This window comes from Diceros bicornis, chromosome 10 (genome assembly GCF_020826845.1).
Source record: "Diceros bicornis minor isolate mBicDic1 chromosome 10, mDicBic1.mat.cur, whole genome shotgun sequence".
NCBI classification, from domain to species: domain Eukaryota; kingdom Metazoa; phylum Chordata; class Mammalia; order Perissodactyla; family Rhinocerotidae; genus Diceros; species Diceros bicornis.
In genome coordinates this window covers 5,792,144-5,806,840 of record NC_080749.1, presented here as the reverse complement: position 1 = coordinate 5,806,840, position 14,697 = coordinate 5,792,144, and the positions used below count along the sequence as shown (strand labels likewise).

Here is a 14,697-nt window from a genome sequence, read left to right as displayed (position 1 = left end):
GGAGTCAGAATCCCAGGTCTCAGGGTGCACGTCCGCTGCCCAGAGGCCCCTCTCTCCACCAAGCTGTTCAGGAGTGGCACTGCACTGGCTGCAGAACGTGGGGATGGCCTCTCTGGTCTCTTGGCGTGCACAGCGGGCAGGGGGACCCACGAGTGCAGTGGCACAAAGTCGGGACACAGGCATCAGGCTGAGTCCTACTGCTGACCATGGGTTTCCCAAGGTGCTGACTCAGCTCTCCCAGCCAGGCCCTGCAACCCTGCACCAGCGCCTCAGGGCAGCTTCCACAGGGCCCCAGGCCAGCCGCGCCAGGATCAGGCACCAGGGGGGACCCCACTGGTCCACCAGATCCAGGGCAGCACTGCCCCCAATGTCCTCAGGAAGCGTCCAGGGCCCCCTTGGCGGTGGCCTCCTCCAGGCTCGCAGTCCACCCAACCAGGAGGGCTGGGCTGGTCAGTGTGGGGAAGGTGGTGACATTCTAGCTCAGCCAGGCCAGCTTCCAGAACAGACTGCTCCACTGAGTCTTAGGGGGAGGGAGGGACACAAATAAACTCCTGACTTAGTTTATATTTCAGAGAAACAACAATATTTGGGTTTTGTCCCAGGTTCAGCAAATGCATCCAACTAATGTGGATTCTGTTTCTCGGTTTAGATCAAGACTCAGCTCTATTCTTGGCCATTAACTCGTTCTTAAGTCTCCCCGGCCCCAGGATCCCCCCACTCCCACTCTGTCTTCAGGGGAGGTGGGCACTCTGGCATCTGTGCCCAGCTCTCCCTCTACTTGAGGCTCCCTAGGGAGTGCAGAGTCCGGCTGGCTCTATCCAAATCCGACCCTGACCCTCTGGGGTCCCTCGATTCCTGCGGAGACCCAGGTGCCCCGTCTCGCTCATGGAGTCGTCAGGGAATCCCAGCGCCACGTGGAAATCCCGACCCAGTGAAGGGCCAGCTCTGCAGGGTCCCATTCTCCTCTGGTGTGCCAGCCTCCTGGGGCAACCAAAGGTCCCACCCTCTTCCCATACACACACCCACACACACGCACCCACACACACACACCCAGGTGTTTACTCCACGGAGGCAGGCAACCGCACACACTGATTTTCATTCGAAAGCACTCACATTTGCACTTGGATGGTCTCTTCCAAGCATTCTTTCACTCCCTGGATTCAGGGATGGGGGTGGCAGCACCTGGGAAAGGCCAACCTAGGGCCAAACCTGATGGCTGGGAGGGACCCTGAGGCTCAGTGTTCTCATCTGCCAAATGGAACCACAGTCTTGCCTACCTCACCGGTCACCAAGAGAAACAAAGGAAAAATGGTAGGTGTGAGAGTTCTTAGTAAATTACCAAATGCCACGGAGATATTAAGATTGTCCTCTCCTCCTGAACCATCTAGACCCAGCTGGACCCAGCAGAACTCAGCTCTGCCATTATCCCTACAAGAGTCTGGGAATTCTCCTTACTTCACTGAGGGGAATCTCATGCTTCCCAATTCTTGGATGGACACACTGAGGCACGGCAGCTGAGCCAGGGTTCATATATCAGGTTTCTGATGTATGAATGAATGAAGGATGGGAGACCCTCACCTCTGTCCCCAGCTCTGTGCCCCTCATCTGGCCCCTCAAACCACAGCCCACCTGGAACCATTTGCCCCCACCCCACCCCCTTCCACCAGGCTCTGGCTCAGGAGGCTCTGACTTCACTCCTCAGTGAGGTGATACCACCACCTCCCAGATTAGCTTTTTCAGACTATACAGGAAAAAAGAAACAAAGGCACTGCAGTTCAATTTCAAGAATCCTGTCATAAGCAAAGACAAACAGCTCAAACCACAAACCAGCTCAAAAGCCAGAAAGGTCCATATCTGTGGGTTCCCAGGTGTGGGTTCCCGAGATGCTCCCTGGGAAAAAACCCCTATGTCAGCCCCCACCGGGGACCAGGCACTGATCACATTCACTTCCTCCTGGACCCTCCCCACAAGCCTGTGGGGCAGGAACTCTTATTCCCATTTACAGAGGAGGAAACGAGGGCTCAGAGAGGGCATGACTTGCCCAGAGCACCAGACTAGGCAACTGGTCACTGGGGCCACACTCCTTCCTCTCTCTGAGGATTAAAGGCCCTGTTTGGGTCTGTCTTCCCCACACACACCTCTTAACCTTCTTCTTGTCTTTCCCCTGTTCAGTCTCTCCTCTCCCCCTGTCCAGCTGCCAGGGGCCCAGGGCCAGGTTAGTGCCCTCAACCACCCCATCACCACTATCTGGCCCCTGAGATAATTAGCAATGGGCTGGAGGACACCTCCTGAGAGAGTTGATGCCATCTCAGAGCAGAGAAAAAGGGGAACCACAGTGGGAGTGGGCGGCAGGGGCCCCCTTGAGGGGTCTCTCCCAGCCCAGGACTCCCTGCGCCAGGTCTGTCCCCAGTGCCCAATGGCAGGCCCAGGCATGTTGGCCTTAGTCCTGGGGAGAGGCCAGGCTGAGCAAAGGGTCCAAAGAAAGCAGCAGCAGCTGTTGGAAAAAGGGGCCAGGCTGGCAAAGGCTCTCCCACCACCCCATCCCTCTTCCGGCCCCACAGCCTCTGCAAAGCTCCTCAAGCCACAGGCCTGAATGGAAACCGCAGCCCCCCTCACCAGCCAGCCGCTGCCCCGAGCCTCCATCCACACAACACTCCGGTTACTGCTGTCCACTCCCCACCCAATGGTCTGCGCTCGGAGCCAGGGTCCCCACCAGCTAGCATGACTACTTGTCCTCTGAGGACCCTCCCCAGCTCTGACCCAGGAGCTAGGGGACCCCCGCATGGCCATCTGGTCAATGGCCTGGCCTCGAAGGGCAGAGCACACAGGGCTACCTTGAAGAAGGGTGAACTGATCACTGACAGCCCTCCCAGCTGTCAGGGTCTACAGGCCTAGCAGTGTTACTCTCTCCTCAGGGTCACCTTGGAGCCCCAAAAAGACAGAGAAGCAGGTATGCACACGATGGGGGGAGGTATAGGATGTTGTACACCAGCCTTTCCAGCAAGGCTGGAGGACAGACGTTACCCAGCCCGTGACCCCACCCCTGACAAGTGGACTCCAGGATGGCAGCCCTGCCCCAGACCCCCTGTGCCTTCCTGGGCATGGCTGGATTCTAACCTGGCCAAGGTCACCCCCTCACCCCTGGCCTTCTCCTCTTCCTCAGAAAGCCAGGGACTCCTGAGGCCCAGGACAGTGAAACACTGGGTCCCAGCTGAGCCCAGACTGGGAGACGGCCAGACGAATGGCTCAGGCGCCACCTCCGAGGAGAAAGGCGAGTAGGCCGGGCACAGGGGTCTTGGGGCAGAGCCTGCTGGTCCCTCTCGGCCCTCTGGGGCCTGGGCCCCTCACCTATCTTTTCAGACTCGGGCCTCATCCCACCCACCCCCAGTCACACACAGTCCAGCCACCCTGAACAGACTGCCAGCAACAGCCCTTTCCCCCACCACAAGCTGCCTCCTTTGTCCTTCAAACCCAGCTCAGGCGCCACCTCCGAGGAAGAGCCTTCCCTGACTGCCCAGGGCCCTTGTCGGCTCTCCCCTCAGTGCTGCGATGGGCACTGTGTGCGGGGCTGGGAGCTCCCTGAGGGCAGGGGCAAGGTGAGCTCTCCCCTCTGGGGACCCTCAGCATCCCAGCATCCTGGCCCACAGCGGGCACGCCGTCACTGAGAGGACAACGGGGATCAGTCAGGTCATCATGGCCCCGGGAGCTGACTCAGTGTACAAGGTACAAGGAGCCAGCAGGACGTCCCCACAAAGGGGCCCTAGGGGCTCCAGGATGGGGGGCCTGCAGGGGTCGGAAGGCCTGAGAGCCCCCGCCCAGCCTCAGCAGTCCCCCCGAGTCCCGTGGTGGCTGCTGCCAGCCGCCCACTCGCTCCCCGCCCTGGGCTCAGCATCCCCACACCGCGGCCACACACTGCAGAGGAGGAGACATCTGCAGCTCTTGCTGCCCTTCCCAGGGGGTGCGGGCGCAGCAGTGGGACCCGCCCGCCATCCCAGGCTTGGGCACGGCATAAGGGCACAAATGCCACTCCCAGGGGCACCACAGACAGTTCTCAGTACCCAAGGCTGCTGCCCACCCCCAGGCTCCAATCCCGGCCCTCCACCCACGCCATGGCCCCAATCCCACCATCTGCTATGACACTGGGACCAGGTCAGGGACTGGGGCAAAGGTGAGTTCCAGGAGGCAAAGAGAAGAGGCCCAGCAAAGAGAGAGCGGAAATGGGTCTGAGGGCAGCAGCTCACTGGCCCTAACAGTGAAGTCTCGGATCCAACAAACCACTCAGAGCCCCAGGTCGTGATCCCCAGCACCTGTCACCTAAAAGCCTTCTCGGGGTGGAAGAGGACTCCTGTGGAGGGCCCGGGCCAAGCCCTCTTTGGCTCCCCAGCAGGGTCCCAGCCCACCTCCAAGAACCCAGTTTCTGGGCCCAAGCACTGCAGCCCATGACTCAGGTAAGCCCCACCCCGACCCTGAGCCATTTACTGCGGGGAAAAAGCACTGTGCAGTGATGCCCGGGGCCCTCAGAACGGCCTGTGGTGGGTGGGAGGTGCCCCTCCAGCCTGACCCCAAGCCCTGAGCTCTGACCACCGCCTCCCCTACTCTCTGACGGCCTTGAGTCCTGCAGCACAGCTCCACCACCCCTCCCTGCGCCCGGAGACCAGAGCCTCCCCGGCCTCTGCCAGCCATCAGTCTGTCTCCTCCGAGCCTGAGAATCTGTGCATCCAGCAAGAGGTCTGCAGGAGACCTACTGTGTGCCGAGCTGGGGATGCCACAAGCGACTGCAGGAGGCAGGACCCACTCCACGGAGCAGATGGTCTCAGGCGCCTGCCTGAAGCCTGGACCCAGGAGAACCGCCTCCCTGCTCCACAGGTCCCGTCCACAGGCGGGACGCCCCGGAGCAGCAGGTCCCAGACTTCAGATTGTCTTCCCAAGGTGCGTGTGTGTGTGGTCAGTGGCACGACTATTTCCTGCCCAAGATCATTAAGAAACAATTAGTATTACCATCATTTCATAAAAGAAACCTTGTTGCAACAACGTAAAAGTAGACAGATATAATCTCAGAATGAAGGATGTTCCTTTATACTGAATAAACTGTATGCAGCTTTTATATTTGGGAAAACACTCTCATACACACATACACATACTCTCTCTCAAACACACGCACACCCCATTGCCTCATTTGTCCTCATTTGCATGGGAACCCCATCTCTAGACTTGCATAGAGAAACCCCACGTGTCCCCTTGCCCTAAAGCCCACCACACATCCCAAAAGGGGAAAGGCTACATCCCAAAGTATAAGCCTGGACCCCAGGTGGGGACCCACGGGGAGACCAGAGGCCCAAAATCTCATTTAATGGGGGAGGGAGAAGGTCTTGGGGACCAAATCTGTCAAATGACCCCCCTGATAGACAGGCCTTCAGGGTCAGGAGGGCCTCACGGGAGATCTGCTTCTCATTTCCATGTCTCCAGGCCTCCCCCAGGCCTGAACACCCCCTCACGGCCTGAGGTGGCCACCCAGACAGCTGGCCAGGACAGCCCGTGGACAAGTCACCCCATGCTCTGAGCCTCACTTTCCCCATCCGCGGAGTGGGAATCACGCTGACCTCACCTGGGTGCAGTGAGGATGAGAGATTTCCTGGGCAGCTGGCACCCAGCAGGCATGCGATAAACCACGGCTATTATTATTAAGTTAATATTTGACATAGGCTCCCCTTGGGACAGGAAGAACCTGTCTTTCTCTTCTCAACTCCCCAGCCCGACCCTCGTCAGCCCTTGGCATGGAGCCAGCTTCGCTGCCCAGTCCAGGACTGTGTGGCCTCTTTGGGAGGTGGCAGCCTCTTCAGGGAGGCCCCAGGAGCCCAGGTGCCAGCCAGGTCCCACAGGGCATGCCCTTCCACACACAAGAACAGCTCCTTTAGGAAACCACAAGCTCTGCCCTTTGCTAGGAGCCTCTCCTGCATGTGTCCACTTATTCTGCACAAAATCCCCCGTGGCACATACCTCCCATTTCAGGTGAGGAAACTGAGGCTCAGAGAAGTCAACGGGACCAGCCCAAGGGTAGTACCGCGTGGGGAGGGATTCAAACCCAGCTCACTAGGGCCAAAGTGGTTTCCAATGCACCGAGCTGCTGCTTGACATGACATCTTACAAGCGGCCCTCCCAGTCTAGGCATCTTTGATGCCTTCCTCCTCCTCTTTTAGTGGCTCCTCCCCCCTCCCCAATCCTACCTCCTGGGCGAGGGCGCCTGCGCTGAAGCTGCCCAGGCCTGTCCTCTGTCAGTGCCCTGCAGGGTGATTTTAGCATTGCTGTCCTTTCTTTGCACTTTTAACCCCAAAAGGAGACTTGTCAAAGAAGCAGCTTTAGAAAAACACAACATACCAGGGTGACATCCAACAGGAAGCCTCCCTGGCCCAGGTGCCCTCTCACCTGGAGACCAGAAGCTTCTGCTCAGCCTCTCCCTCGCAATGCCCTGCACTGTGTGGACGCCCTCGTTCACATCCACACCCGAGTCCTCAGCACCAGTGCTGGGGATGCTCAGGAAAGGCAGAGCCACTGAGGAAGAGCTACAGGCCACCTCCTGCTTCACTGCTCTGAGAAGCAGCTTGCACAGCAGCTGTTTGTCTCTTTGCTGTCTCCCCAGCTAGAACGCCACCCCCTTGAGGGGTCTGGTTTTGCTCAGCCCATATCCTCTGTCCCCAGAACAGTGCCCAGCACATAGTGGGCGCTCAATATTTGCTTCCCGAATAAACGAGTGAATAAGCAAACCCCACCATCACTTTACTGATAGCCAAGAGTGAAGCCCAGAGCAGGGGGACTTGCCAGGGCCACAGTTTATGTGTTGGCAGTCAGGACTCACCCCGGAACTGCCGATTCCCTCCCCCACTGCAGGTGCCCCTACACACACAGACACAGGCGCACACACGCACACCACTCCAGGACTGGGACGACATCATAAGCCCTGATCAGCCGTGGGCTCAGCAGGGATTAGCTGTCTATAGAGGCCTGTAATGGACACTCTCAGGCAGAGAGGCAGAAGAGCCTGTGCAGGCAGGGAGGGCCCCAGTGTGGCTCACCGTGCCGCGCCGCCCCACAGAGCTGGCGTTCAATGGGCACCTGCCATGTGCTGGGCACCTGTCCAAGGCTTTCCTCTCCACAACAAACCTGTGAAGAGGAACCGTTAGTATCCCCATTTTGACATGAAGAAACTGGGCTCAGGAGGGTCCTGCGACTTGCCCAGGGTCCCAGCTAGTGAGGAGAACCCAGGACCGCCTGCTTGCCGTTCTCACGCATGCTCTCTCTGGCGCATCCCTGTAGCCTCTTCTACAGTGAGACAGAGGCCTAAGACTGAGGGTAGGACTCAGGGATTCTAGAACCCCATGGAAAAAGCACCATGCAAGGCCTAGCTTGGGTTAAGTAAGGCAGGAGGGAGGGACAGAAGCATTCTCCTAATGTTGTCCAAGTCATACACACAGCTTGTAAGGGACGAGCTGGGCCGAGACGGCCTAGGCCAGGCCCCAGGGCCTGGTCAGACGCCAGGGAGCAAAGGTGAGAATGGAGCCCGTGATGGGTCATCTGTGAAGAGGAGAGAACAGTTCAAACCTCGGCTTCGCTGAGAATCCATGAGATACACAGATCTCCCCAGCATTCAAGACGTGATCAAATCTAGCCCAAACCCACCCCCCAGCCACCCTCACCACTCCCAATATACCCCACTCCTTCTCTCCAGGTGAACCAGCGGCCTCTCTGCCCTCACTCTCACCCTGCACCTCAGCCCACACCTGTCCCTCCTGGAACCCCTTCTCCTGCCCCACACAGCCCAGTGAACTCACTCTCCTCTGTAGGACCCTGGGCAAAACAGCCTTGCCTCATTTTGAGCGCTGCCATGGGCTAGCAGACTCTCCTGGGTCTCAGCTCATCCCTGGACCCCACTGGGCTCAGGGAAGTCTGCAGGCCACGCTTCCAACCTCCTCGTTAGGCAAATGTCCCCTGAGCCACCATAAACACCCCACCCAGAGAGGATGCCTGGCTCAGGAGCCTTCCCTCCAGCATGCAGGATGAACCATCTACATAAATAACTCAGGTTTGGGGAAAAGTTGATCCAAGACTGAAGAGATACAGAAAACCATGGGCAAGCTCATGAGCTCATGAGTGAGTGAGCTCATGTCTCTCATGAGTGAGAGACAAAGGAAAAGATGGCATGGGGAGGCAGACAAGAGAGGGGAGCAGGAGGGGGCCTGAGAGAGAGGAGCAGGAGGAGGCCTCAGACACTCAGGGACAGAGAGACGGGCACTAAGATGAGGAAAGAGAAATGGAGAATGTGGGTGGAGGGGAGCAACTTTTGACTAGGGCCTGGGAAGTGGGGCAGGTGGGTGGAGCCTGGTGCCTCTCAGCCTCCAGCAGACCTGGGTGGGCTCCCATCCCCAGAGCACCTGCTCTGTGGTGTAATGTGTTACTCTTAAGGCGGCTGTGAGGATGAGGATTGGTTGTAAAGGCCTCACTCCTACTGAGGAGGCCAACATGGCCACAGCATGAGGAGGCCTTGACCACCCAAATGAGCCCAATGCCATCATGGGCATGTGTCAGGGTTCTATTAATAACCATTATTGCACCTTCCATCTACTGAGCATCTGCTCCTACATGCCAGGGCTGTGCTGCCCACTGACAGCCCTGGGCCCTGCCCCCTCCCCGCTGGGCCTCCCACTCCCAGCAGGCTCAGGGCTGGCCATGGGGACAGACAGAGTGCACACCTCCACCCCTGCCAGAGCCTTCTTCCTCATGCTTATCATTGGCTCCGTCAGCACAAGGCCAGCCTCCCTCATGCACGCTCCATGAGGACTTCTGGGCGGTGGACCTCGGAGGCAAGCAGGCCAGATTCCACCCTCGCCACAGCTGTCCCTTCTCCCCACCATCCCCTCCCCCAAGGGGCCCAGCCCGCCAACCTCTAATCCTCTGTCATCTGACCCAGGCTCCACCCTAAGTTGGTTCTGCCCAGCCACCCTACTGAGGCCTAAAAATGGACAGAGTCATTTATAGAGGGTCCGACAAGCCAAACGCAATGGGAAGATGACCTCATGGCACCCTTGGGCCCAAGCTCCCAGCACACGCTCTGCACGCTGGGCACTCTGGGGGAAGCAAGAGCTAGGAGGCGAGCAGCGACGGTGCTATGCAGGCAGACCCTGGTGACCTTTCCAATATATTCTCATGGCCTCCTGACACCAGTGCCAGAGGCCACGGGACCTGACAACAGCAAGCTCCAGGCCAGCTAGAGCCACGGGAACCCTGCTGCCCACTGCCCCCTGGGCTCAGCCTAGGCCCAGGCACCTAGCACACGTCCAGGCAGCATCTGTTGAATGAGGGAAGGCAGAGAAGCCATGGCACAAACCACAGGCCTGCATCAGGGCTCCCAAGCCAAGCCCCTAAATGTCCTTCTCTGTTCATAAACAGTCACTCTGCACCTGCTGGGGCCAGGGGAATGCCAGGTGCACACACGGATCTGCCCTACCCTCAGGGAGTGCCCAGACCAGTGGTGGAGGTAGGCAGGCGATGGGTAATGCCAAGCCAGGACCCAAGGAGAGACCCACAGAGCTGAGGGGACAGGAAAGCTGGCCCCACAGGCACCAGAGGGCAAGCTTTCCTTGACCACACTGTCACCCTCTGAGTCCTGGTGGATGTTTGGACTAAGAAGGGATGTGGAGAAATTGGGAGAGAAGAAAAGAGACACATGAGGCCCATCTTCCTGCAGATACCATCTAGTCCCCCAGCAAAGCTACTACTTGTCCCTGGTCAGGAAATGCCCTCCTATGGCAAGAGGACAACTAGAATTGCCCCACTATTGATTGAGGCGAGATGGGGGTGGGGCAAGGGCGCCTGTGAGACCACCGACAATGCGAGTTAGAGTTAGACGTGGTCCTGAACACCCCAGAGATGCTGAGGAGGCAGCCAGGTCAGTGGCACCCAGGCTGTGACAGACTGAGCCACAGGAGGGCAAGGGGGAGAAGCTGGTGGCTTGAGGCTTCCTGAGAGGGGTAATGCAGCCAGGCCCACAAGGGAGGGACAAAGGAAGGCTACTATCTGAGACTCAGCCAGGATGCCTGTGGTGCTGCTCTGGCTTCTGTTGGGGGAGAGTCTCCTACCAGTGCCCAGGGACAGAGAGCAGCAGTAGCACTAAGCAACTCCAGTCCCACACAGCCCAGGCTTGGGCAGGGCCAGCCCTTGATCAAGGCCAGCATCCAGCCAGCATCCACAGCTGACCTGCTGTCAGCCAACTGCCCATGGCCACAGAATGGGCTGAAGAGGGAGGGGTGGCAGCTCAGTGGGGTCAGCGATGATATATTGCCACTTACAGGGAGGGGACATGGCCCATGCCTATTGCACCTGAAATTACTGAAGGATGTGCTGCAGAGACAAGGCATCTGGGCAAAGGGCACAGAGCAAGAGCCGAGGGGAGCCAGGAAGGAGCAGGCCAGCTGTGGGGTGGGGGCAGGGCACTCGTCTCAGCTGACCCTCTGCTTCCCACTCATCCTCCTCAGCCCCTTGGGAGCCGGAAGCAGGCTTAGGCCCAGAGCTGCCTGCTCCAGGCACCTAGATGGATTACTCAGTCACCGGAGTGGGGAGGAAGCAAGGGCAGCAGCATCTGCCCCCCCCCTCCCACCACCACCACCAACCTGAGCTTTGAAGGCTTCCCAGCCCCCAGGCAGCTATCCGTGGGGCTCTAATCCCTCCTCCCGCCCTGGGAGGGAGCGGACAGCTGGGGCAGGCCTGATCTGGAGCTTGGCTGAGGGCCTTTCCCTCCACGCGCACCCACCCACCTCCTTAGCCCGGGACCACAAGGATGAGCAGCAGAACTCTGAGGGAGGCACTGGGGAAGCTCTAGCCGCCGCCCCCACACCCATCACGTGGCTGCATCCCTAAGGAGCCCGCAGGTCTCAGCTGAAAAAGTCATTGTTTATAAACAGCCACAGGCCTGGCAAAGGAAGGCCGAGCCGTCCCCGGGGCCGGTGCGTCGGACGAGAGAGGCGGCAGACTCCACTGGGGGGCCACCCAGGCAGGAGCACAGATTCTGCAATCTCAGATTTCAGAGTCGGAGTCGGCAGGGGAAGTGGCGTCAGCAGCTGGCGTGATCCAATTCAATAAAGCAGAGACGGCAGGGGATAAAAAGCGGAGCCGGCGCGGACCCCCGCCCCCTAGCCCCGCATTTCCTGCACAGTCCGGGTGCCACGGGAAGCCCCGGTTCCATCCCCCGCGCTTGGAGCCAGTTGCTCCCAGCGCTGAGGAGTCGGGTTTCCTGCAGCGCCCTCCGCACCCCCAGCGGCCCACGGCCAGTCCTCCGGGCCAGTTCCCCACCCCGGCCGTGGGCCCCCAAACCCAGAGCCACCACTCCCTCCCCAGCCGCCGGAAACGCGAAGCCCCTGCTCCGACAAGGGCACCTCCCCGAAGGGTGCGCAGCCCTCGGCTGCCCGGGGTCCCGGCCCGAGCTTCCAGGCCGCAGGCACCTCTCGGGAAAGGAAACCCGATCCCTCCTTCGACCAGTGGGGAAAGAAGGTGGAGAAGCGGGTGGGGAGGAGGGAACGGCGGACGCAAGAAGCTCCCAGAGGCCTGGAGCGAGCGCGCATGGCGAGGGGCAGCCTCGGGACTCCTGGAGCACGGCGGCCCTAGGGGACAAGGGGCAGGCTCCCTCCGCCAGCGCAGGCCCCGCCCGCACGGCCCGCGTGGCCCTGGAGGGCTGGGAGCGCCACCTCGTCTCCCAGCCTCCCGGCCCTCGGCCTCCAGGGTGGGGTGAGCCTAGACCTCGCGCCCGGAGAGAGCGTGGGCCGCCACTTCTCTGCAGACGTGCGAAGAAGACACAGAGCGGCCGGGGGCGGGGGGGGCGGGGACAGCTGCGCCCTTTTCTGGCCCCCGCCGGGGATGGGGAGACTGAGGACGAGGACTGGAGAGGGCGCCCAGAGCGCCGGGGCCGCAGCCCGTGGAGCCCCCCCGAAGGCCTTCGGCAGCGGTCGTCCGGAGGTGACAGCGCCCGACACCGGGTGAGGACCAGCCCCCTGAAGCGGGGGTGGGGGGACAGGTGGCGCGGACGGCTCGGCGGCTGGGGGTCGGGCTCGCTCACCTTCTCCTGCGCGCGAGTGAGCTTCTTCTGCACGTTACTGGCGATCTTCCCTGCCGTCACCCCCTTGCTGCCCATCTCTGCCATCGCGGCTCAGGCCTCGCCCGGTGGCGGGCGCCGATATCCCAGCCCCCGGCCCCCGGCCGCGCGTCCTGCCCCGGCTCGCGCTCCACGCCGCGCACTAGCCAGCCGCGCCGACTGACGGAGGCGGAGCGTGCGCCCGGCGAGCGAGCGAGCGAGCGAGCGAGCGACGCCGGGACCGGGGGATGGGGGACGGCCGGCGGGAGGGAGGGGGAGGGGGAGGGGCTGGGCCTTCGGCGGCGGTCAGCGCCCCCCGCCCGCCCCCTCTGGACCAGACACTGCCTTTTAAAGGGCCACTCCGGGCGCCGGAACCGCGCGGCCGGCCAGGAGCGAGCGGCGCGCGCGGGTGCCGGGGCCGCGGCGAGCCGGACTCCCGGGACGCTCCAATGACACCGCGCCGGGGCGGGGACTAATACGAGAGTCCTGGGTCCGGGGCCGCCGCGCGCCGTGTTGTCCTCCTAAGTAGTCACCTCCAGCCGCCCAGATAAGGAGGTCGATGGGGGAGAGGGGTGCTTTCAAAAACCCGAGATAACGTGCGGCGATTGGTGCGCACCCCTGGAATCCGGGAGCCGGGGCTGGGAGGGGGCGGCTGGAGCCCCCTTTTCTCCCCCGGGGCTTACCCCTGGCCCCGCGCTAGACGCTCGGCCCCCGCCCGGCCTATAGTCTCACCGTCTCCACCTGAGTTCTCTGGGCGCCTCCGGAACGTCTTTACGTCTCTGCCCCCGGCGCCTGGTCCCATGCCAGCCAAGGCGCCCGGTCTTCCACTTTGCTGATAATTATTGTTATAACAACAAAACCTAATATTACTGAGCGCTCACTGTGTGCCTGGCGCTCGGCTAAGAGCCTCCTCGACAGGCATTGTCGCCTTCAGTCTCACGACAGCCCCAGGAGGTGGGTGCTGGTATTGTTCCCATTCTACGCAGGACCCACCGAGAGGCCTGCAACCGGATCCCTGACTCCACATCCCAGGCTGTCGACCGCCGTACCCTGGGCTGTCTTCTCTTCTGTGCTGGAAGAAAAATGATTAATGACCGTTATTCTAAGAGAAGATAAGCTTATTGGTAACCGTCTTTGTCAACAGACCAATGACACGTTCAAAATTAATAAATATGTATTGTGACTACTGACCCCAACACACCCCTCCTTAAAATCATGTCAGGGGCTGTGAAGGATGCATGGCACCATGCAGCCCTGGAGGTCAGGGCAACAGCCTGAAGGTTTCTAAGGGACTGTGGGCTGAGTTGACAGAGACAGGAGTCCTGGAGGCCCTGCTGAGGAGGAGTAGACGGGAGCCAGGCCAGGGGTCCCTGGGACACTCCGGGAGCAGCAGGAAGGCCTCCCGCAGACCATACACCAAGCCCCCATGCAAACAGAGAAGCTGAGGCCCAGAAATGAAAGGTTGAGGCTGGGTTCCATAGCCGGCTCTCTCTTCCCTCTGTTGGGAAGGCCCTGCACTCTCTCTGCTACTCCTCCTGGTTCTTCCTATTACTGCTCAGTGCCTCTACGCAAAGATCTTCATCAGCCCTTCCTTCTGGCCTGTTTTTATTCCTATTTTGCAGAAAGACAGACTGAGGCTCTGCAGCTGCTGAAGGTCACAAGAGATGAGCAGAGATCCACACCCAGGCCTTCCTGCACTAAAGCCCTCAGCTGATACACTGAACTGCTTCCCAGAAAAAGCACTAAGCATTGCGTGCATGGAAAGCATTTTGTCAAAATTATTTTTATAACCTCTTGCCCGATTCGTGAGTTACAAAAACAAAACCTAAAGCAGCTTTCTCCTAAAAGCTCAACGCTTTCACTTCATGTCTCTCTCCTCCTAATTTTATGTTTGTCATTTTTCTAACCGTTTCTAAGAGCGATTTTTTCCAACATTCCTCTGAGGAAAGGAGGAAATGAGCAGAAGTCAAACCGTGTTACAGTCAGCCCGCAGGGGTCAGTGGGAGATTCTGCCTCGCTGGACTTTGTTGTTTCAAAATATCACTTGACAAAAAAATTGGAAGCCACTTAAATGGTTATCAGCAGGATAGGGCCAGCTAGCCAGCACAGCGGCCAGAGCGGCCATCAGGGGACCATTTGAAACAGCCATTACAGAGACCATTACCATTATGGTAAACAACCACTACCATTATGTAGCAACATGCAAATAATGTTTGTGGTATAATAATGAGTGAAAAGGAGAAGATAGGAAACTGTGCATGCCCTTTCCTTGTAACTGTGTAAAAATAAGTACAATTCTCCAGATCAAAGACTCCAAAGAACCATTCACAAAGGAGATAGATGTGTTAGGGTCAAGGCATCATGGCTGATTTCTTCCCCTTAATTTCCTAAATATTGCATAATATGCTATATTGTCTTCATAACTAAAACACACACACATAGCTCTATCCTTCAAGAAGGTAATTCTTTATCTGATCTCTAGATTGGAAAGACTTTTCTAAGCACAAAAGCAGTGGAGGATATATTGAAATAAAAAATGCCAGTTTGAGGATACATAAAAATTAAAATATTTTAAACTTCAA

General features: G+C 59.1%; 1 protein-coding gene across 11 annotated transcripts in view; it reads right to left on the bottom strand.

The window, feature by feature from the left end:
• The window catches only part of BIN1 (bridging integrator 1), a 57,893-nt gene extending 45,570 nt beyond the window's left edge, over window positions 1-12,323 (bottom strand). For 2 of the 11 annotated variants that reach the window (XM_058548771.1, XM_058548772.1), the window contains exon 1: window positions 12,101-12,311. In XM_058548771.1, coding sequence (XP_058404754.1) covers window positions 12,101-12,184 — 84 coding nt within the window. In that variant the 5' untranslated portion in view covers window positions 12,185-12,311. Of the gene's footprint in view, window positions 1-10,805; window positions 11,053-12,100 lie in introns of those variants that run through there. The other 9 variants (XM_058548774.1, XM_058548775.1, XM_058548778.1 and 6 more) reach the window with 8 other exon arrangements.
• Window positions 12,324-14,697: the final 2,374 nt, after the last annotated feature.